This window comes from Ammospiza caudacuta, chromosome 3 (assembly GCF_027887145.1).
Source record: "Ammospiza caudacuta isolate bAmmCau1 chromosome 3, bAmmCau1.pri, whole genome shotgun sequence".
In the NCBI taxonomy this organism is placed as follows: Eukaryota; Metazoa; Chordata; class Aves; order Passeriformes; family Passerellidae; genus Ammospiza; species Ammospiza caudacuta.
The window spans coordinates 93,354,597-93,378,719 of record NC_080595.1 but is presented as its reverse complement, the minus strand read 5'-3'; the positions used below and the strand labels follow the sequence as shown (position 1 = coordinate 93,378,719).

At 39.4% G+C, this 24,123-nt stretch overlaps 2 protein-coding genes across 5 annotated transcripts in view; one reads left to right on the top strand and one right to left on the bottom strand.

Moving 5' to 3' along the window:
* Positions 1-6,334, bottom strand: part of RARS2 (arginyl-tRNA synthetase 2, mitochondrial) — a 29,384-nt gene extending 23,050 nt beyond the window's left edge. For both annotated transcript variants that reach the window (XM_058802024.1, XM_058802025.1), the window contains exons 1-5: positions 6,281-6,334; positions 5,544-5,617; positions 4,794-4,899; positions 1,895-1,978; positions 498-595 (exon numbers count right to left, since the gene is read on the bottom strand). In XM_058802024.1, coding sequence (XP_058658007.1) covers positions 498-595; positions 1,895-1,978; positions 4,794-4,899; positions 5,544-5,617; positions 6,281-6,319 — 401 coding nt within the window. In that variant the 5' untranslated portion in view covers positions 6,320-6,334. The remainder of the gene's footprint in view (positions 1-497; positions 596-1,894; positions 1,979-4,793; positions 4,900-5,543; positions 5,618-6,280) is intronic.
* A 294-nt stretch (positions 6,335-6,628) lies between these two features.
* ORC3 (origin recognition complex subunit 3) overlaps positions 6,629-24,123 on the top strand; it is a 35,370-nt gene continuing 17,875 nt past the window's right edge. For 2 of the 3 annotated variants that reach the window (XM_058801166.1, XM_058801165.1), the window contains exons 1-11: positions 6,629-6,671; positions 9,062-9,116; positions 10,800-10,897; positions 14,738-14,882; positions 16,048-16,152; positions 16,905-17,059; positions 17,994-18,130; positions 19,813-19,972; positions 20,776-20,889; positions 22,284-22,417; positions 22,909-22,972. In XM_058801166.1, coding sequence (XP_058657149.1) covers positions 6,648-6,671; positions 9,062-9,116; positions 10,800-10,897; positions 14,738-14,882; positions 16,048-16,152; positions 16,905-17,059; positions 17,994-18,130; positions 19,813-19,972; positions 20,776-20,889; positions 22,284-22,417; positions 22,909-22,972 — 1,191 coding nt within the window. In that variant the 5' untranslated portion in view covers positions 6,629-6,647. Of the gene's footprint in view, positions 6,672-6,925; positions 7,133-9,061; positions 9,117-10,799; positions 10,898-14,737; positions 14,883-16,047; positions 16,153-16,904; positions 17,060-17,993; positions 18,131-19,812; positions 19,973-20,775; positions 20,890-22,283; positions 22,418-22,908; positions 22,973-24,123 lie in introns of those variants that run through there. The other variant, XM_058801167.1, reaches the window with a different exon arrangement.

The following is a 24,123-nucleotide window of genomic DNA, read 5'->3' as shown; positions in this document are numbered from 1 at the left end:
GTATACATAAAAAAATCTGAGTCAGCCACTTTTCATTCCATGAGTACGTGACAGTCAACAAAATTGTACTGGAAAAAAATTTTGGGGGCTGCAATAAACAAATACCTGCCTGCTTTAACAAGTCAAGGAAGAAGGTATCAAGGTGCTAAAAGAAATTCATTACTGCCTGGAAATTCAGATTTTGTTTCTTCACAACAAGATAAAAAGAAGTTTTCTTAAAAACTGAATGCTACTCTGTGTTAAAGAGAACATTCTTAATGGAAGGCTGTGTAAGGTATGAACTCCTTAAATACCAAAAACATGTTCTGAGAAAAAGCCTCAATATAATTTATATTCTACTTGGTGAATATATCAGAGTGCCAAATACAGCTAAATATAACATTGGTTAGTATGCTTTAACACCACAGGCATCCCACTTTACAGCAATGAATATCAAGCAGAAAATATCAATCAGCAGACAAGGCACTTGTCTCAAAGGACCCCTCTGATGTGCTTACCTGAACTCAACCACTGCCTTTTGTCTGGGAACTGTAGAGAAAAGTTCACTTTTTACTCCATACTTTGAGCCATCTCTCCACACCTGCTGCAGCACAGTCTAAAGCACAATTAAAACAAACAAACAAACAACACAGTCACACAAAAGAGTTTCATCAACAGAAAGCATCACAAGGAAAACTGTTTGCCAGCCACAAAGGAGACTGATCCCACATCCTTCATTCACATTAGTAATTAGACTGCTGGTTTGCCAAGCAAACAAGGTCTCATACACAGATAAAAATGCCACTAACTTTAGAAAGCTGTTATCTGATCAAATAAAAAATCTGAGAGAAACTGTAGGCAAAGTTCTAGTGAAAATTAAGACTAAATTTTGTGAAAACCTTCTACTCTTTTACTGCCAAAAAAAGCCAACTCTTCCACCCTAATGTGTCCAAAAAATACTTCTTTCTCTCTCCCACCTGCAAGTCTGTAAGGCCAGTATGAATGATATGTACTAAATATGTTTGCTTTGAAAGTCTGGAGGCTGTGTAAAATACCTTAAAATATTCCTCAAGACACTTTGTGTGAGTTTTGGCAGTAATGTGCTCATAGCACCAACACAAACTGAAATGTCTAAGGTCACACAGGCCAATGCACCACAGACCTAATCTATGAAGCTGTATGGACTGGACAAGCTTCCTGAAGATAACAGAAGTCTTTAACAAAGTGAAATGAAGTGGAAATTTCACTTCATTCAGTGGAAATTTTTCTCATTTTTCTCACTCAAAAAAATCACTTCAAAGTTTTTCTGCAACAGCTATTTTTTGAAGAAACAGCACTTGAAAATTCTGTTCTTATGACACCTAAGAAGGCAAGCTAGACACACACACAAAACTGACCTACAGACCTATTCTCTCATAGCCATTGGCTTGGTTACAATGTATATGTATACTACAGTCAGGATATTGAGGAATACATCTTCCCTTTGGGATGTTTTTCCCCTTGATTTTTTTTTTCCAGCAAAGTGCATAATCAAAGATCTGCTATCAAATACTTCTATGTCAGACAAAACCAAGAATATTCACAAGATGAAAACTTTTGAGTTGTACAGTGTAAAAATTCAAAGTAGATGTAAATAAGCCTGCATTTTAAAGAAGAGAGAGAGATGAAAATGAAGAGTTATGATTATTAGTGAACAGTAGATGCATTGTTTCCTCACAAGAGGAAAATTTCTTGAGCTTATTTCAAATTCTAGGCCTACATAACAAATCAGCAACAGGGATCCTTAGGGAAAACTTGTGAAGGACAATTTTACATCGAAAATATCTTCCTAAGAGACAATAAATAGTAGGTATTCTATAGTTTTGTACTGAGAAAAGTTATTTTTACCTTAAAGCACTTGAAAGACACTACTCACCTTTGCCAATAATTCCCTGTTTATTGTAAAATTCACTGTCCCTGGACCAGCGCTGATTGCACTCACTACTGAATCACATTGTAGCTAAGAGAATAAAAGAAAACAAAAACTTGAAATGAGAACAGGTGAGCTGGAAAACTGTCATTCAATCCACTGTGAATATTAATTTAATCCACTGTAAACAATAAATGTTATTTATTTGTTTGAAGCAATCATAAAGGGATCATTTCATCAATGCTGTTGGAAAAGGGACAATTGTATTATTTCCATTCATGCTTAATAAGCTCTGAATACAACTCAGCTTGAAATGCCACACATATGTTCCACTTCAGACCCTGCCTGTGCACAGTCTGGGCTTCCTTCTGATTGGGAGTAGTAGTTGAACTCTTTGTACAGACAAAAGCTGAGATACATTTGACAACTTACACAGTAGCTGCCAGCACTTAACAAAAAAAAAAAAAAAAAAAAGAAAAAAAGTTAAGTGACAACATTCTGTGGCACCCCATGTTACAAAATAAAGATATTAAAGGCCAATTTATGAAAAATTTTATGTACAATTTCCATAAGGCACATGTCTTGAAAATTCTGAACCTGGCATATTTGGCCAACCAACACCTAATGTCAACAGGAATTTGGGTCTCTTCACAGGACAAGAGCTTTGGATCTCAACCTGTCAGGTCTGAGAGTTTCTTATTAAACTAGCTGTCTTTCATAGCCAAGAAGTTGTCTAAAAAAGGAAGAAGATGGATGGAAAGCATATAAAAATATGACACAATCACCTTCTCACTCAGTCAGTATCTACGAGAGAGGCAAGCTACACTCCTACAGAAGCTCATCACCATGAAGAGGAAATTGTACCCCCATGCTAGGTCTCCAGCTTAGACAGTGACCTGTCCAGGAGAAATCATAGCTAGCTTTGAAATTCTTTTATTTTCACAAATTCTGCTAACAACAAATTCCAATGCTAACTCCCAAGCCACATGAAAAAAACATTTACTGTGTTGACACTGAATTTTCCACCTTACTGTTTCTTTCTACTTATGGGGCAGAGAGAAAACAGAAATACCCACTGGACTTTCTCCACAACATTTGTTCTGATAAATGTTTTCCCCATAATCTGTCAATTGTCACATCAGTAGTTTTTATCTCTCTTTAATAAGAGTGCTCATTTATCCTCTGCACAGCTTTAACCACCTCTTCTCCAAATGCCCTGTGGTCCTTCAGTACCCAGATGTCCCTGTGCCCAAGGCTTGGACCAGGATGCCACTGTGCAGTACAGAAGCACTAAAAACCCACAACAACGTCCCCTCCACAAAGAAGCAACAGTACAAAAATGAATCAGGAACCAGCCAGCCAAATAAAATCAAAAGCCCACAGAAACAAGGCCCTTCTGACTTCCTAAAAGCCAATTTTCAGTACTTCAGAGCACATTGCCTCATCTATTGTCTCAAGGCCCTACTATTTAAGTCAACTGGAAAAACTTCCATCTCTTTCTTAACCTAAACACCTGTATTTCAAATATTGTGGCCCATTTCCTCAGAAGTGACTAAGAGCATTCTGTTGAACCTTGAGGCACTCCATCAACTGCTTATCATGACAAAAACCAGTAACTGCCTGCATTTTCCTGTCTCTCTGCTAGTTTTTGATACATGGTTATATTTTGCTAGTTTAAACACTGCTTACCTTCTTTGGAGATGACATGACCACTCTAAACAAATTAAACTAAATGCATCTCACTTATTCACCACCCAATAAAAAAAACATTCCTTAGAGATGATGGATTTTTATTTTCCTTTGTCTAGCTGGCACAGTCTATTTAGTTTAGGGGCTGGTATTGATGGTCTGTTCTTTACTATTGAAATTGCTCCTCCATGTAAAGCTGTAGGGGTTTGTTAATGTTTCAGGATTATTTACTGAGCCACAAACAATAAAGCAGGGAGGAAACTTGCAGCTTCCTTAACACTGGGAATAGCAGATGTTTTTAAAATGACACACAAGGAAAAAAAAAATCAACTTGTTACTGTGATGATACAGTCATTGAAACAGATTGAGAGGGAGGCTGTCAAATCCTTGGAGGCTTTTAAAACCTCATTGGATTTCAAAAGTCCTCAGCAACTTCATCCAAAACACCTGCACTGGGGTGGATATGGGAACAGATAACTTCCTGAGGTCCTTGGCAACCTGAATTATTTCATGTTTCTAGACAATCTTTCAGTTGTTTCAGAACTTTTGCTTGTGTATCTGAGCATTGTCAGGTTTTCTTCCACCCGAGTCAGAATATTTATCTTGCTAGAACAGATCCAAGGCATGGATAACTTCAACACCTCAGCAGTGAAGAATGGCATGAGAAATAGTTTAGCTCCTCAGCAGCAGCACAACTGGTTTTATTTGTCCTTTTTTCAGTATTAACACCCCAGCTACTGCCATTTCCCAAACTGGCACGCCTGAAATAACTGCTGTTCCAAGAAAACTCAATTTCAAGCAGATAAGGATTTGAAAGTAAGGCCTGTTTGCCCCAGAGGCCAACTCTATCCATTGGCTTTCCAGAGCTGGGTTTTGCAGTCTGGTTTTCCAAGCTACCACACACTGAATTTCTTCCTCAAGTGCTGGGCAGCAGCACAGACCATGGCACACCTTTAGACGCCCACCTCACTTCACCAGCACTGTTTATTTCAAACTGTTTGAAAACAACAATTTCACAAGACCCTTCACCAAAGCTGCTCCTCCAATCTTTGTGACGACGCTGTGTACACGCACAGTAAGTACAGCCATCAAACTACTCTGACCCAAAGAGATGCTTGCAGAAGGAATACTTTTTTATCTTATTATGCCCCTTACACCTCTAGTCTGCAAGTTCATTATTGCATATATATCATATGTGATGAATTCATGAGCATACCCTTTCAGCAAGCTGCTGAGCCTGAAGATGCAGGTCCTGTGCTAAGCAATCTCCAGAACTGTTTTCTATTATGGAAGCAATGGAGAGCTGGAAATCAGCAACGTGCCTGAAAAAAAAAAAAACCAAAAAAAAAACCACAACAAAAAAACCAACATATGAAAATCAGAAAAAAACCTGCTGAAATGCTTGGGACATCAGGCAGATCCAACCTGACTCTGCACATGACAAGTGCAATTGCCAAGCATAACCCAGCCACATATATCTGAAGATTCACTATATTTAGAAAGGTGGACTAAAAGGCCTAATATCACTTTTGCTCTAATACAATCAGAAAGTAGACATGGTGAGAACACCATCAGAATAAGCAAACATCATGCTCATGAATAAGTAAAATTTACTTGCTAACATTATGGAAACTCTTGAGCAGGACACTGAAAAAAAAAAACCCATATAACTTCACGTTGGCTCTAAGCAGTTGCACATTCAGATCATCAGTGTTGAAGCATTTACCATCCATGCACTGCCAGTAATTTGTACAGGTTTGTAAGCAATTATATTTACTTTGAGCTTTTTTTAAAAAATAAAAGGATTTAATTCAATTGAACTGCCTTACAATTACACTGGTATAAATGGTCTGGGGTTTTTGTCTGTATTTTTTCCCCTAAAGTCTTGTTAAGCTTTAGCAATAATAGGCACGACATAAAATAATAAAACATGACCAACATTTTAAGATAAAATGTAAACAACTACCGTTTTTTGGAGACAGGAACTGCAGATATGGACTTTATTAAATACTCTGCTGGCAGATCCAAAACTTTTGAAAGCTAAAATGAAAAATGAAGAAAAAATTTACTTAAGCAAAAAGACAAAGATCCAAGGAAAAATACTGCTCCCTGTTTAAATACCCACGGGGGATACACCTTTTAACCTGAAATCTAATTTATGCCCAGGTAAAAAACAGCAAAGACTTCATAACTATTATGGGACAGTACAATAAAACAGAAACCTAAGAGGTGTTAAAGGAGCATTAGAAAAAAGGGAAGGCAAAACACCACAGAAAGTTTATTTTTTTCCTCACGAAGGATCCCATCGAACCTCATGGGACCATCGAGCCCAGGGGATACTTATGGACTGAAGTAGTCACGGAATGACAGAATGGTTTGGATTGGCAGGGACCTTAAAGATCATCTCGTTCCAACCCCTGCCATGTGCAGGGTCACCCTGCACAGCAGGCCAGGCTGCTCAGAGCCCACCGCTCCGGCCTGGAGCACTTCCAGGGACGGCGGCAATCCCGCAATCCCTCACACCTCACTCCATCCATCCCCATCCCTGCCGAGCCCCACAGCGCTCCCCCAGCCCGCGCCCGCGGGTCGCGCCCACTGCGAGCCGCCCCGGGCAGGGGGGACCCGTACTGAGGACACGGAGGGGACGCCTGGCTCAGGGGGCACTCCCGCTCCGCGCCAGCCGTGGGAAGGAGCGGTGCGTACCTGGGAAGCAATGCTCCTCCGGAAGGAACCTGCTGCCATGGCCACACCGCCGGCGGAAGCTCCACAGCCGCCCCTTATCCCCCCCCGCCCCGCTCCTTTCCGCCCGCTCAGGGGCGGGCTGGGCCGTACCATTCTCAGGCTGCAGGGGGAGTAGGAGGCCATTGGTTGCGCTGGGGGTGGAGGAATCGCGCGGCGCAGCGCAGAGTGGGCTGTACCATTGCTCTGGGAAAGGGGGGGGTGGGGCAGCGGCGCGGGGACGCGCAGGGAGGGGGCGGTGCGTCGGGAGCGCGCGTGCGCGGGAACTCCTCCTCCTCATCCTCCTCCTGCCGCTGCTGCTGCTCTCCGGTACCGGCGGGCGCGGGGCGACATGAGCACGTGCTCCGTCTCCAAGGTGAGGAGCGGAGAGAGCGGGGGGCTCCCCAGGGAGCAGCGCGGCCTGTGGGAGCCGGACCCGCGGCACCGGGCTCCGCCGCCTCCTGCGCCTGCTCCTCCTCCCGCCTCCTCCCGCCGCTGCCCTTCCCGCCTCCCTCCTGGTGCCCACGCTCCCGCTTGCCTTGTTCCGCTGCCCGGCCCTTCCCAAAGCCTTGCTGGCTCCTCATCCCTGCCCGGCCTCGCTTGTCCTCACCGCAGTCCCACAGGGTCACGGCGTTTCCTGGGCTGGAAGGGAGCCACAAGGACCATGGAGTGCAGCGCTTATCCCTGCACGGGCAGTCCTAGAGTCACACCGTGAGTGCTGAGCGACCCCGCAGTGTCACCTGCCTGCCTTCCACAACAAAACCCTTTCCTGCTTGGAGTGAATCTCACCCAGAACAGAGCCTGGGGTGTTGTGGCTGAAGGTTTTGTCACTTCCAGGTGGAGTCTGGTGGCTTTGCTTGCTGCCGTACTCACTGCTTCCCCCGCCCCAAAACTAATTCAACGAAGAAATAGAGCTAAAAGTGCTGTCCCCCACACGTAGTGTTAAATATCTGCTATTGCCTTGGCATTTCCGAATTGAACGCTTTTATGTGGGCTGTGTTCAGAGCGGGCAGTAGGGATAGTGCTTTCATCAGAGCATCAATGAGTAGCGAGACTTGAAATGTTGGATTGAAACACTTATTTCATCTCTTGCTTGGTCATACAGTGAACAGCAGCAGTGGTTCCCAGCGTGTTTATCAGCACAGGAAGACTCCTGCCCCTCCCGTGTTTTCCACTGGGTTGAGATATGCAGCTGCATCCTTTGGTGTGGAAGGCACTGTGCAGGTGGTTGCTTCCAGAAGTGAAGTGCTTCCAAACAAACTTAAGAGTTAATCTGAAACAGCTGGATTTCACTTTTGACAATGGCTGCTGCCTGATAGTTTGGCAGTGAATCATGTCCCTTCACCTTGCCTCCCGTATCTTATATGTAATACTTCTTTGCAGTTTGATATTCTAGTTTTATTCTGTTTTATTCTCAGCCACATTTAATGGTGTGGAAAAGCCAATGCTTGCAAAACATTCAGCAGCATTTGTGTTTGGTTTGATTAAGCATCCACTCTTCTCTTTTGTATATGATTTATACTTCCTGTGGCCAATTCCATTTGTGCATGCAGCAGCACAGATAAATCTGTAGGACACCTTTTTGCAGTGGAATTGTTCCAGTGTTTAGTACTTGTAGAGTAACCACTGCTCTTCTCCAGCTGTTTTTCAAATGGTCCTTAATACACGTGGTTAAATGGAATGTGCCTGAAGGCATCTCCAGTTCATGAGGCTGTTTTTCAGAGAGGGTCAATATAAATATTGGTGTTTTACTCCAGTTTCTTACTTGTGGAAGAAAGGAAATAACATGTCTGAAGTCCCTCAACATACCGGTGACTGTGATCAAAACTAAACACACCTCTAGTGTTTGATTTTCACTACATCATTCTTACTCTAGTGGCTGGACTGTGCTAGGTTGAGTTCAGCAATCCTTGTGTAAGCATCTCCATTGAGAAATATGGGATTGAATCAGTCTGTTTATTTCCAGCACTTTGGTGTTCCTTCCCCCCTGCTGCAGCACCAGAACCTCACATGAGAGTTGGGCAGTGCAATAACTCTTCAAAAGAGATGAACTTCTGTAGAGAGGATGGGGGAAGAAATTCCAGATTTTGTAGAAGAAAATGAAAAAAATCTCCAAGAACTCAAAGCTGAATACTTGAGTGATGAAATAGGTCTAACTGGGAGATTACTTCTCTCTACAGGAATTAGTTGGAACAGAGGGTTTTACATGAACCTTTTCCCAGCCATCTGTCATTCTGCTTCTAACCACGTACTTTTTTTTGAGTTGGGATGCAGTTCACTGTGGCTTGGGCATGTAATTTCCTTTTGTAAGTGACTTAATAATGCTCATTGCATTATTCTGGATTGAGTTTTCCATTGATCTCTGCCTCTTACCTTTTGTTTTCTATTTAACTGAAACTGTACTGAGAGAACCGTACTGATGTGTCCCCAGGGAATAATTTCCTTTTAATTCTAAACCTGTTGGAGGTTTTGAGACATTTAAAGAATCTGCTGCTGGCCCAGTTGATGGCTGAATTGCAAAACATAGTGGAAAGATGAAAAAATTCCTAACAAGTGTGCTGGGTTACTGCTTCCACCAGTGTTCCAGCTCGAAACACAAATACAAAGGGGCAAGGTGTAACTTGATATTCTTAAGAGGCTGGCAATTCAGTGCAAATTACTGGTTTAATGGAGCACTGAAATAAAAGAACAATGACGTGGCCTCTGGAGCCAGTCAGATTGATGCTTGTATTGAAATCTGTTTGGGGTTTTTTTGCTGTTCTCTAGGGCTGCTTTGTTTTTAAACCAAGTACCAAGAAGAGAAGATTGTCTGATAAAACAGGTTAGTACATTTTCATTTATGTTTCTGTTTTTGAGAAGGGTTAATCCTGAAAGCTTTATCATATCTGATTGAGTTCATATCATGAGTTCTGTGATGGTTGTGTGAGGTTTTCTCTTACTGCTTGATTGCTGAAAACTCATTTCTTCGGAGGAATGCAAGCAAATTATTGGCTAGAGTAAATGCTGGGTTTTTCTCATCTCCAGCAATCAAGATTGTGTAGCCATCTTTGTCTTTGCAGTGTTTTTTCACAAGAGAGCTCCTCACCATGCTACCATAAGTGTTTTGCTAACAGACAAACAATTCACCTGAAGGTCTGAATGAGCCATTTTTAAGTTGTGGGAATTAGAAATTATATCTCATCCTTAAATCTCACATTTTGTATTGTATGTACAAAATTAATTAGGTATTTTGCCTAAGTTTCTTTTGGAAAAGAAGGAAGAAAAGCCATTTGTGGCTTCTGTCCACTAATATTTGCTGTGGATAGCAAATATTTGCTATACATTTTCTCTAGATGTGTATGTTTTCATTTGAGGACTGACTCTTCTAATGCATCTTAAATAATTGCTATTTGAGACTCAGTTGGGAAACTTCCTGTTTTTATTCCCAAGTTAAACTACTTTTATCATCCTTAGAGCTGTCAAAAGGGTTGACAATTTATATGAAAAAGATGGAGAGGAAAGTAATGAGGTCAGATCTTTGTTGTTGCAGCAACCAAGGCCTATGCACTTAGACCACATTGAAATTTTACCCCTTACTGGATATTGTGTTTTTGTTTTTGTGAGACTACTAAGCATATTGTTCTAGTTAGCAAATGCTTTGAGGTGGAAAAATGAGTTTGACTGGAGTAGCCCTAAAAGAGAGAGGCAGAGGACGCAGTTTCTCAGCAGTTGGTTAGAGTGGTGTTCTGAGACGTGACCTTGGGTGTGCATCTGTCCAGTGTGGAAGCCCAGTTCTGTCCAATGGGAAGTTTTAATTGTGGAACTTCTCTGCATCAATAGTTGATAATACTGTCACACCCCACAAAAGGCCTTTTGAGGACATCTGTGCCTATAGTTTGAGTTTTGGTAGTGAAAAAAGGATATTATGCTTTGGTATGTTGCCAGATAATGTGGTGGCTGGATTTTCTTCAACTAAAAGTCTAATATCTGTAAAATCAGAGTTAGTTCTGTATTCTAAGTGATTTTTCTTAGGGATACAAATGAGGTGATAGAGGAGACAATGAAAATGGGGGTGGAGGGATGTCTCTCATTTCTCATTTACAGACCTGTTTTGGTGGGTTTAGTGCTGTAGGAGATTATGCTCATCAACTGGCTCTTTTCTAGAGATGAAGCCACTGCTGGTGCTCCATTGAATGGCAGCCAAGTGGACTCACAAAGCTTTGTGAAACAAGAACATGATGATGTTTGTTTCACTTTAATAATAAAGGCTGTTTGCTCTGATTTAGGCTTTAGCTTATCTAGAACTTGAGATAGAAGCCTCTTCTTTACATTTTGCCTGCATACTTGGGTAATAGATTCTGCTTGTTCTGCTTATTCTACCAAATACCAGCAATTAATTAATTGCTTAAGAGAAAAGTCATCTCCCTGAAATATATATGTACAATTAGGCCCTTTTTTATTCTCAGGAAAAAAGCTTTGTTTTCATGAGCTTATTTGTGTTTTCCTTTGCTTTCTGTGTTTCCAGCTCATGATTTCAGATGCACAAGCAATGATTCAGAGGACACTGAGCTACGCTTTGTCACCTGTCAGTCTTTATGGAACCAGATCAAATCTGAAACAGAGGTGAGTCTTGTGCCTCACCCTAAAGTGGTGCTTTGCATTTGTGACAGTGCTGCTTGCTTCTTTGTTTCTGGGGATCTTTTTGACATGCTTAAAAGTGTACGGCAGTTAGTTAAAGCAATGGGAGGGCAGAAATATTGACTATCCAGAATATAAAGTAGTAATAATAGATGCATCAAGTACACATTCCTTGTAACCACAGAACTGTACACTTTTGCAGCTTCCAGCTGCTGCTTCTAAGCTTCTCTTCCTACTAATTGTCTTCTTTATTAACTCCTGGCATACTGCTGTTTTAGTTCAGTTAGTGCTTGCCGCCCCTCTGAGGATTTTGGGCTGGTGTTTACCTCAGTGTTCCAGAATTCATACACAGCAGCCCAGGATTCACAATGGATTTATGTGAACACAGCTGCATGGATGTCAAATATGGAGTGACACTGCTGCAAATACGGCCTATTGAATTAGTATGGATGTGTGAATGGAGTCAGAGTTAATTTCATGCTGAACTGTGGCCTCCTGACTGCTGTGTGTTACATGGAAGCTGCTGTTGTGTCCCCATAGCCAGCTGCCTTGCATTGTAGTATGAATAATTGCTTCCATACAGCAGAGATTTCCTTCCCTCCTCTATTCAGTGTCATGGATTCTGGGCAAGTTTTCCATATTCCTCTGCTTGCCCTTGGACTCTGTAGACATTAGGAGAATTTTTTTTCCCAAAGTTTGTTTTGAGATGTGTAGTGGAAGCCAGATGGATGTAGCATGAAATCTGGACCCTTGGGCTAAGCTCATAAATTCCTCTAATTTTGTTCCTACCCTTGTTTTCTTTGAGGCTGTTAGGAGTTTTCCAGATACTTTCTTCTGGTCTTATTCCTCCTGATGGAAGGCAATCCCTCCTATACTGACATATTGATATGAGCATTTTTTTAGGGTTTGAATTGCCCAAGGGCAGATTACCTGAAGTTATTATCTGCTGCTTCAGAGAATTTTTATCATACTGCCTCTGGTGTATCAGTGATAACTTTCCTACTGAGTTTTGAATCATCATCCTTTTATTCTGTTGTTGGCAAACATGGAGCTGATGGTTGTTCTCACATCTGAAATAGTGTGGTAATTTAGGTTGGAAGGGGCCTTAGAAAGTCTCTAGTGTGAACTCCTCAAAGCAGCATCATCTGTGAGGTCAGACCAGGTTGGTGAGGGTTTTAGCTAGTCAGGATTTCATTCATTAGGTGTTTTCAAACCCTAGTGGGAAGCATGTGGCTTGCTGGCTTGGGCTTTTATTCTAGGGGTTCTGGTAGCATGCTAAGGGAGCCTAGCAGGACTTTCTCCAAAGGTTTTGCCAGGGCACTGCTGCCTGCTGATTTTTTGGCAGGCCTTGTGTTTGCACTGGTGTTTTCCTGGTTCTCTGCCTGAGGTGTTCAGAAGAGGATTTGCCCTCCAAGGCACTTTTGGCCTTTGTATGTCCATCATAAACTGTACTGTGGTTGTGACAGCACCATCTGTCATCTGGTAATGACATCCTTTTGTTGCAAGGCTTTGCAAGGGTTCCTCAGGGGTGAAGAGAGGGATGAGAGTCTTGACTCCATGATCAGAAGGCTGGATTTATTAATTTATTATATAAGTTACATTATGACTATACTAAAAGGAATAGAGAGAAAAGTTCAGAAGCTGCTAAGCTAAGAATAGAAAAAGAAATGAATAAACAAAAGGAGCTCTCTCTGATCTGTCCCAGAGAGAGTTTGTCTTTGATTGTCCCTTAATTGTAAACATGGAACATGGGCCAATCACAGGTGCACCTGTTGCATTTCACAGCAGCAGATAACCATTGTTTACATTCTTTCTCTGGGGCCTCAGCTTCCCAGAAGAAGGAAAGATCCTAAAGAAAGAAAGGATTTTTCACAAAAGATGTCTGTGACATCCTTTCATGTTTCTCACAACTAAAAAGCTGGCAGAAGTGTGGCAGGAATTACCCCTTGTTTTTGGAAGGTGAATTTTTGGTTTCAGTATTGCAGTGTATCCCAGTTCTGACTCCTGGTGTCAGAAGTGGCCTTGCAAATGTTCTTATGATAAATCTCATCAAGGACTTACAGAAACATTCTTCTGCTGTGAGACGAGAATTTGTTCTACCAGGATCTGGGCTAGAAACAAAAAAGCAAGTGCAGGGCTAAAATACAGTAATTTTTGCTCTAATATAAAGATAATGGTTTTCAGACCACATAACAACTAGTCATGACAAAACCTGGTGTCATGGCAGTAACTGAATTTCCAGTTCTTGTGACTTTTCCAGAGTGGGAATGCCATGCGGAGTAAGTGACTTGGTCACTTGAGATGCAGAGCAGCCTGGTGAACTTTCTGGAACGTTATTAAAACAATGCTAGTAACAAAGTTGTTTTGCCAAGAAAAGACTGATGTATTTTAGAAAGCTAGGTAAATGTGTAATGCTGTGGCAGGCTGAATTCCATTGGCACAAGTGCACAATGTAAGAAATACATATATACTGTAATCATGCAAAGTATAAAGTGAGGTTCTTGTTTGGTCAGCTTAGCAAAAACAATAGTGATCACAGGAAGCATAGGGTTTGATGGAATTTGAAACAGAAGCTCAGAGGATTGTTAAAGAATCTGTGGTAATACAGGAATTGTTACAATGGTGTTATAATGCTGGTGATGTAAATTCTTTCCAAAATGTCATGTTACAATTTGTTCTGAGTTGCATAGGATTTATCAGGTGGGAGTTCAGAGCTGCACAATCAATATCAGAAAGGCCAGAGGAATATTTTTCAATAAGTGGAGGATGAAAAGACTAAAATCACTTTGTGTACAGTTTTATCAGTTGTTTAGGAGACCAACAGAAGCCCTTCTGTATTGTGGAAATGGAGTTCAGGCTGTTGAGCAGGCATCATGTGCAATCTCCTGGAGATGTGACTGTCACTCTTTGATAGTGACCTCTTTAATGCTGCCAGAGACAGCCTTTGCCTCTTTGCTTACAATCAAGTTCACAGCTCTGTGTGTTACTTTTTGTTGCTAATAAATCTTGATGATGATTTTGTTTGGAGCAAGGGTTTAATCTTGTTTCTGACATGTGTGTTCTAGAGTGTATATTGATATACTGAACTTCAGAGTACAGGAGGGTTTTTGTCTGTTCTAGCATATCTTGGTTTAGGGACAGATTTTCAAAGGCACACAGATTAAAAAAAGAAACACAAAATACTACTGACATATTTGCTTTTAAAAGTTTTATCTCCCCCCCACTTTCTGTCACCTTGTTTTGTGTTCCTGCTTATGAAATTAGTCCTGAAAATAGTCCTGAATGTCAAAAGACAGTGTAGCAAACCTTGGAGTCACGTGGCTTAGTATTTTTCCTATAAAACATACTTAATGATTTCCTTTAATACTGTTTTTACTTCTTTCATCACAAATTAGATTCGGAGGAGCAGAATATTTCCTCTCATTTAGATCTCTCAGAAAAATGTGTTTTGTAAGGTGAGAAGGAAGAATAGGAATTTCCATTAACATTGTTCCAGAAACTAATTCTATTGTTTTTTTCTGTCTGCATCACTGAGGCTTTGTCAGTATGTTGTTTTTTTTCTCCTTCTTTAAAGCCTGTGGTGTGACAACACAGTTAAGCTCACTTGCTTTTCAAATTATTCTTGAGGCACTTGACCAGAAGTTCCAAGATGGGAAATGACTGTTTGCCACACAATTAATAAGTCAGTGTGGTTTATAGATCACAGGAGAATTTTAAACCCTGGGGTTTTAAGGGTTAAAGATTATGCAGGAAAGGAGTAGAAAAAGGACAATGCAGTGGTGTTTTCACATTTTATAGATCACTTCTCTCTGTGTATGTTTGCAGCAAATACAGGAAAACTTGAATAAGCAGTTGCTTGATAATCTGGTGAGTTTTTTGAGCCGGTCTCATTCTGACTTTCAAGAGAAGACAACAGAATGGACTTGCAGGATGAAGTTCAGAGAAATCCCTACTGCAGCTCTTGTCTTAGGTAATTTTTTAAAGATATTTTTTGTAATGTACATCTGATTAAATCACACAGGCACATCAAAGAAACTTACTGAGTCCCAGCAATTACTGTGAGCAATATCAGCCTCAAACATGTCAACAGAAGAGCTTGGGCAGGGAGAAGGAAGTCAGATAAAACCTCCTTCCCCTTTTGTTTATGTTCATTGTCCAGTAGGTCAACAACTCCCCTACAGGTCTCTCTTAAGCAGCTGGGAGTGATTTCAGGTTTTTTGTCTGAGGCACTGGAGATAACTTTGATTAGGTCCCTGTATCTGCCACCAGCATGCTTGGTGGTTTCTACTACTTAACCATGGGAATTGTATAGCTTCTGATAAGTGCTCTTGCAGTGCAAATTTACATGAAGGAAAGTAGTGTCTTTGTCTTGGGAAAAGAGCACAGGGGGAAAAATAGTTGGAAATGAAGTTAGTGAAGTTCTGAAGTCTTTTTTTTTTTTCCCCCCTTCTCCTTTTTTTCAGAGGTTTGTACCTATAAATCCTAAACCCGATTCAAAGCATGTTGATTACATTTTCAGTGGATTATTTAGGGAAATTAAAATCAGGCTTGTGCTTCAAATAATTCTGTAGACAAAGTTCTGAATTGCCTCCTTGAGGGGCTTGTTCTTTATTTTTCTGTTGATAAAGGAAATTAACAAAGGCAGTAAATGCTAGGTAGTTCATAGTGAATTCAGACTGAGTTTCACAGCAAATTACAGTAATTTTCCTCTTTACATGAGCCATGAGAGGATGCAGTATTCTTCTAGAAAAGGTGAATTTAACTTCTTGTCTGCAGGCCTTACATGGCTGTGGATGGCTTCTGAGGGATGTTAAAAAGCCAGTCCTTATTGCAGGTTTGCACCCTTGGGAAACTTTCTGTTAAAAACCCCACCAACCTATATGATGAAGGGTATTCACAGTGACTCCTTGTTTCTCTTAATCAGGGACTGTCAACATGTATGCCTAATCTTGTGCTAGTTTTTCATCTTTCCTCATAGCTGATGTGATACTTTTCATTCTTTCCTTAAATATTTGAGGTATCTTCTGGATTTTGTCTACTGTTCAGTTTGTTGTGCAATCATTGTGCTCGTGAGTCATGAGAAAAAATTACTTAAAATTTTAGATTTTAAAATTTTTGTCCTTTTTTTTTTCTAGGTGTGAATGTTACAGATCATGACTTGACTTTCAGAGGTCTCTTGGATGTCCTTCAGGATAACATTACTCCTTATGTAGCCTTGCTGGAAGCCAAAGATTGCCCAGGTAAGTACTGCAATAGTGTAGCTGCTTCTTTTGAATACGGTATCAAATCAAGTAGGAATTCTAGCTTTTGCCCCTAAATGCAAGAGTAATGGACAGAAGGATCCTGAAGACTTTGGAAAGATTTGCTCAAACCTATGTAAGCAGAGCAGTAATGCCTACTGTATTTTGAGAGGCATCCAGTGCACTTTAAAACACTGAAGATTGAAATGCTCCTTAACTGTAGCATAACAGCTAAGAACATGCTGCTTAGTGTATTGCATGTTGATGTTGTAGGTTGGTTTTCTTCTTGTTTCATTGGACAGTGAATGTCTGCATTCCACTTTTTAAATGCTTACAGTCACATTATTTAGTGAGAGAATGGGCAGAATAAAATTGTCCCACCTTTCTTGCTCCTTTTTTATTTTTTAAGTAAAAGGATTAAAATCACATATGGCAGCATCCTCAGTTCTGTGGAGTGGCTGCCTCACTTATTTCTAGGTCACTCTTAAAGCATGTGGCTGGAGCTCAGGTAAAGATGGAAGACCAGCATCTTAACCTCAGTTGTTGCCATCTAGGCAAATTGCATGAACAGCATGCATAGCATTAATGCTTTCAGGAGCATGAGATGTACATTCTGGAGAGAGAAGGAGAATAATTAGAAATGTGGAAAATAATGAGTAATAACTTTGGGGTGGTTTCTTATAGTATGAGACAGAGAAGTGTTGCCAGATAACCAAATGTCTTTACCACCTTTCTAAAAATGTTTTGTGAAGGTATAAAAAATCTGATGCAGAAGCTGATGGGGCAGCTGATGAAGTGTGATATAGATGTGGACTCACTGGAAGATGAGGACTGTGTGCAGGTTTCACAGAGTAGAATACGTTGTTCAATGCCTTCTCTTATCAGCTGGTATGACAGTGTAACAAAGGTATGTTGTTAACCTTTTTTATCCCCAGTTTATCAAAATGCCTGACCTTTAAAAAAATTTAATAACTCAGTTTTGTGTTTAAAACGGAAATTTAATAATTCAGCTTTCTGTGAGAAAATGCCAAAGGTTAATTTTTAAAAGTTAATGTGATATTGAGGTGATTTGAATGTAATATGTGACACATAGAACCAATGTGGAGTTAGTTACTGATGATGCATGAATGGCAGAATTCTGAAACAAAAGCAAGAAGTACTGTGTTATCATATGTTTAATTGAGAACTGGAAGCTTAAAATGCAGTGTCAGCTTCATGCCAGATGCTTTTTCCCAAGAGTGCTGAGTTATTTTGTTTATTAAAACAAAACTTTATAGAAGAACAGCCATCCAGGGCAAAGGTACTGCATTAGTGCTAATGGGCCATGATGTCATCTGCAACCCACACTATATGGGCAAGCAGTGAGGAAATAACTTTCAAAATGTTTTTGTATCTTTGTGTTTGCTAAAGCTATTGAAGTTTTAAGTTTCTGTCATGAATACAAGTTACAGCTGATTTTCTGATGACTTCATCAGAGCAGTGTGATAAACCAAATGTGTACTGAGAACATGCTCTTTTTATTACTGGGTAAAGATATAGAAAATAAGCAGTGTCTGTGTACACAATTCAAATCTCCCTCATTCCCAACAGAACTCCACCAGTTCTGTCTCTCAGAGCTATTCTTGTCATGTTGGTCTGTGTGGTTAAAATCTCTTTATTCTTTGTACTTTATGCTGTGCCAAACAAAAGGAAGAAAAATGGCAGTTTGGGGTGCTAATAATAAATACAGCTCACAAAAAGTCAGTCATGTCAATTTGGAGTACTATAATATCATAGATATGATTCAGTCTTTTTTATTTTGCTGGCTTCTGTGTATTAATGTTTAATTAATGGCTTTAAAGAAAACAAATTCTGAAACTCCAAGCAAAAAAAGAAATTCCTCCTCTAGACACTGGCAGTCTCCTCCAGTTGTAGTCATATTCAAAGACATGGAAAGTTTCACCACAAAAGTTCTTCAAGACTTCATAGTCATCAGCAGGTAATGTGACATGAACTTCAGTTCTTCCACTCCTTTACCCATTTTCTTTTTGCAGTTGTTTTGAAATTTCACAGTTAGGCCTCTGAAGCATTGGAATCAAATATTGTGCTGCTTCTTTGCAGCAGTGATTGAGAAAAAAACTACTTGCTGTGTTTTAGGGGTAAATTACACTAAAGCTGAACTTCAGACTGTGAACCAGAGTGCCTAAGGGCCAGGTTGAGATAAGGGATGGCTGATTTAATTCTTCACATGGTAGGATTTACTGGTACTAGTTGTTGTAGAATTTGTGAATGTGAAACTAAATTTTCAAGATGTCTAGATCTTTTAAAATTGTTTGCAGAGTGTATTTTTGTGTGACTACTGAGGTAATGCTGCTCCTAAAGGTCACTAGCTTACTGATCGGGGTGTATATAAAACTTCCCCAGCTGGCCACGATCTGTAATCAGCAGCTGACTACTTCAGGTGCTCCTGTACTTCTGTTCTTCTTTAATGTAATCTGCCTTCCTTTATGTAGTTCTGTTTGTCTTCCTTAATGTAATCTCAGGCATGCTAATCAAAAACTCATGCTGTTTCCAAAAAGAGCACCATGCAAAGAAGTCCCCAGGTTGGAGCTGTTAGAATTGGGGCTGCAATTCCTCAGCAATTCACTTGGTGTGCCACCAGCAGGAAATTGTATAGCTTGTGTTATTATCTTCATCTCAGTCTTAAACATGTTTAATAATAAAGGTGAAGTGGACAAATGTGAGAGATTCCTCTGATTTGTTGATCACAACTTCTGATTCCTTTTTAAGATTCTCTAAGGTTATCACCAATGGACAGTAATGTGGGAAGTTTATTGGTTTTATATTTGTCTTCAGCAATTTCTTTTTATGAGTTAGAGAAACAATTGTGGGTAACAATTAAAATCCAAAGTCAAAAAGTTGCTGTGGCAAAAACAAAGCAAAGGAATAAATTGACAATTTTAACCTAGAAGGTATATAAGATAGCATATTTTGTACCTCCTTGAAACTACTAAAAATGGAAACACTGAAAATACAGTGAAAACATTGTATTTTGTATAAATTGTATGCTATCCTCAAGGAATACACATTCTGTCCTGACTTTCAGTTCTAAAGCAAATACTAAAACATTATCTGAAAATGAAGTTTAATCTGGAGAAGTTGGAAATTTTTTGAAGTGTGATTGGAACAGTCACTCATCTCCAGACATTGGAGATATTTCATATTTATTTTGAATTTATTAAAATAAATATGAAATATCTATTTCATAATAAATCTTGTAAATCTTGTAAATTTTCTTGGCTGTTACCTATTTAATGTGTCTTCTTATTTTTTCTTTGTATCTTTAAAAAAATCCTATTTTAAGACTCAGCTCTCTGAATAAAACTCTTTGGGAAGGTAGGATCAGCACAAAACTTACTGAAATAATGCTTTTTGTGCCGCTTTCTGAAATCTGAATCTGAAAATGGAGTTTCATTTTCTTATCTGCTTTAGGGCTTTAAATAGCATCCTTTCTTTTTAATTTTATTCCACACGAGTTCTTCTTTTGGTTTATCAGCAGCAAATCTTTTAATTTACCCCTTTCTGCATTGAAACTCAGTGCTGTAGTAGGAGCATAGTGCATTTGTTACACAAGCTTCTATAATGTAACTATTACTTTTTCTCTCTTCCCCCATTATCCAGTCAGCATATCCATGAATTACCTCTAGTGCTGATTTTTGGAATTGCTACATCACCAATGATTATCCACAGGCTACTTCCTCACTCAGTGTCCTCTCTGCTGTGCATAGAGCTTTTCCAGTCCCTTTCCTGTAAGGAGCACCTGTCTACTATAATTGACAAGGTAACTCCATTTCTAAATAGAAATGAGGAGTGTGTGTGTATTGAAGCACAGTTTACATGTGTAGCCTTTACATGCAGGTTTGTCTGAAGGTTTTGGAAAGGACTCTGTTCCTGAGAGCTGTGGATTTTAGATATTTCTACTTGCAGGTGCAGAGTAATGTAATACTGAGAGCTCCCTTCTCATACTGAGACACACATACACACACCTGCTTTCATATTCCATTTGCATTGCCTTGTGCAATTACACTTTGACATTCACACTTCTTCATTAAAGTCGAGCTGTGATTTCAGTTTTACTTTGTTCCAGAAAAAGATCGCTTTGAAACTTAGCTAAAATTCTGAAAAATAAACTTCAGCCTGAGTTTTGCCACCTGGCAAACATTAGCTGAGTTACCCATATGTTCAAGCCATGTAAATGTTGTGCCTGTGGATTCTTGGTAGACCACAGGATTTCCAAAATCTGTTACACATGCTGAAAGTAGTGGTGTCATTGTTGACTACAGCAGTCTCTGTTCTACTTGTAATTTTACAAAAATAGCATTAAGCAAAATTAACTTAAAATGTTGCATTAGTGAAAGATACTTTGGAAAATGTGATAAAATAATAAACTTTAAAAATCAATCTTTGCAAGGATATTTTAGTAGAAATACTATTTTGTAGAACCTGGCAGTGTATTTAGTATCTCATTTAGTTGAATGTTAATACATACTAAGAGTTGTATCAAGTTGCACATATAAGCTTTACTGATTTAATTCAGGAGAGAGTTTCTGCTGTGGCTACTTTTTCTTTTTGTCTCCCTTTTAGCTGCTTCTGACATCCCAGTTTCCATTTAAACTGGGAGAAAAAGTTCTGCAGGTTCTCATCAACATATTCCTGTACCATGATTTTTCTGTCCAGAATTTTATCAAAGGATTTCAGGTAGGCAATGATAACAAGCATTCAAATAATGGTTGTGAAAACAAAGAGTAATTACTAGGCACTGAAAGATTTCTTAGCTCCTAGTACTGCTGAATTGCATGAAAAAATATCCTTTGGAAACAGTTTGGATCTGTGAACAGATGGACATTGAAAAATCTTTACTGATAAGGGTTTAAGAGCAAACTTGTAGGAGCTGTATGAATAAGCAAATAAAAGCTTACTGTGCCACAAAACCAATGATATTTAAAGGTTATGTTTAAAAGGATGACCTGGCTTAGTGGGCAGAAAGAGCTGTATTTTCCTATAGATTAATTTGTAGCTTTCTAGCACCCCTGACAGAAATCCCTAGTTCTGATCATCTGTACCAGCTCCTTGGTCTCTGCTTTGTCTTGGTGTGAGTAGGCTCCAGCAGAGATTGTTCCCCACTTGAACTCCTCTGGCACAATTTCTGGATGCACATTTCCTGCCTTTTCAGGGAAATATCAGCTGCAGGGTCATTTACTTGGTGCCTCAGAGGAAGTAATGCTTGTGCTCCAAGCAGTTGTGTAGCAATGTGGAAGAGCTCAGGGGGGTTCCAAAGAGAGTCTCTAGAGAGCATGATAGTTAAGTTTTTATTGTCTTATATAGTTCTTCATATCTAGATGTATTTCTGTGTCTAGGTCTCCTTGTAGTTTTTGTGGATTGCAGACAAGAGTTCTCTGAAGAATTTGTAGGCCCTGTCACCTGTTTTAATGCAGGATTGTGAAATGGTTTCTTTCTTACCTAGTTCCATGTATGACCCTGCTAGTAAAATATGCCCTTTTAATGTCATATACATTTAGAATTTCTCTGATTTTTTGATATATAAGATTCAATGATTACAGGTGGCCAGGAAAAATATCCTGTCCATAGTACCTCTTCTTGAAGACAGACCTTTGTGGTCTTTCATAGGTTTCAGCTCCTCTTATTTGAAAGAGTCATCAAAGTTTAGTACTTCTGCATTGGCCTAACATACAAATACAAGTTTTAGACCTGACAGTGTATGGCTGTGTCCTTGTGTGTAGAAGAATTCAAGGATGAAGCAATTTCAGATCAGATTTTCAAAGTGATTAATACAAGAGATCAGAATCATGTCATTATAGTTAGGTGTAATGTTACATAAGAGGGGGTAAAGCTGAGGTACTGAAAATGAATAGCACATATAGCAAAGAAGGTAATTGTGTGACTGTGAACAACTGTATAATCAATATCCTGTAATGACTTATGGAATATTTATGAATTGTAATTAATTTTTAAAGGAGTACTATTACTACCATTGTAGTATATGCAATGTAATAGTAAGAAAGCATTAAAAGGTAGATGTAGCAGGGAGATTGAATTTTATTAACATCCCTAGTTCTTGGTTTGTTTTTCAGCTCTGTATTGTGGAGCACTTCTATTCCCAGCCTCTCAGTGTACTGTGTTGCCACCTGGCAGACATTAAGAAGAGAGTTTATTCTTTGTCACATGATCAGTGTGAAAACATTCGAAGACTGCCCTCTTTCAGAAGGTAAGGGTGGAAGTACACTTCTTGGACAATCATGTATTGATTAGCTTTAGAAAAGATTGAAAGTATCTGTAAATGTGGTTCTGTGAACGCTGTAGCTCATTTTTGCACTTTCTATAGCAAAGGTAAATTGCTCAAACAGAGGACATTTCTAAATAATTTCAGGAAGCCTTAATGTTCTGGTTTAGAGAGTACAACTTCTGTGATGTGTAATCACTTAAATTTACTTTTTTTTCTTCTCATTCTTATTACAGAAACAAGTTTTTCTGACAGATAACCATAAATCACTTTTGAATTTGTTAAGCTGATTTGAAGCATAATCTCTAGGGTTTTGGAGTGGCCTTTGAACTTGTTGGATTTTTGAGTCCTTTTGAATCTTTGCAAAGAAAGATGCATATTTCTTATAGCAGCATAAGCATTTTAAATGTTTTTAACCTGAGGATCTTTCTTTACATTATAATTTTATGTTGGTTTTATTTTTTTCCTGCCATAAGGTATGTGGAAAGGCAAGAGTCAGGGAAACAGATTGAATTGCTGACAAACGACAGCTTCTTAAAGGTAAAATTTTAAGAATGTCTTTGGAGAACAAAAATAACTTGCCCAATATATCACTTTGTGGAACATAATAAAATACAAGACCAAGATATATAGTTCTGTATAATATCTTTCATGCAGAACATACTGTGCTTTGTGACCAGTAATGAGGAATTAGGATTGGCAGATCAAAATTCCAAATCTCTAGGGTTGCCAGGTCAGCCTTCATATGAAGCTGCACAACTTTCTTACATCAGCTTTTAGCTATGTCTAGAAATATAATTGCTTAAAAACAAGGATACAAGGTTTATTTATGACCAGGTCTTTTCATGCTTGCCCAGACTGACTTTCTTGGAAGGTCAGTTAAGTGTTTGAAGAATGTGTAAGTTATCTTGGAGGTTATTTCATAAGCTTTTAATCCTTCATAGCCTCTGCATAGTTCTGATTGAACTCAGTAGGGCAGAATCTGTGTCCCAAGGCACACATTCACTCTACACCTCATACAGGATTAAAACTAATTTGTTACATGTTTATCTGAAGCTTTGCCAATGGGTTGAAGTCAGACTACTACTATTGTGAGCCCTTTAGGAATTCACCAACAAAAATCTGTTGGTTATTTTCACCATCTGAGCCACTCCCAGTGGAAGCATTGCTGAAGAGAAAGGGTTTCTCCTGACTCTTCATTTCAAGTATTTGTAACCTGTCAGGCAAATGGTGTACTTGCCTGGTGTGTAAGGCTTTTTCAAGTGTGAAGAACAATGGTAATGGCTGGAGGGGTGTTAGGAGCAAGCAATATGGCAAGTACAGTTACAGTATTCAAGATGAGATATGATTTTACATCACTTTCTGATCCATTGTCTTAATTGGCAAAAATAACTTAAGCTACAGCTGTTCCCTTGCCCTTTATTTACACCTGCTTTGAAAGTTGAGTAATCATCAGCTTAAACTTTATATGCTTTCAGCCATACATGTTTAATAATACACCCCTTATTTCACAAGGCTCAACCTTTAACTTTGGGAAGGAAACTGGGATTCTCATACCTAGGTGCATATGATGCTTCTCACAGATTTTAATTGCCGACATTTGTTCTGATCTCCACAATAGAGGTGGGACCATTACTGCCTTGCCAAGCTGGCAGAATGCTCTGCCTGGGGAATAGAGGTCCTACTGCTGC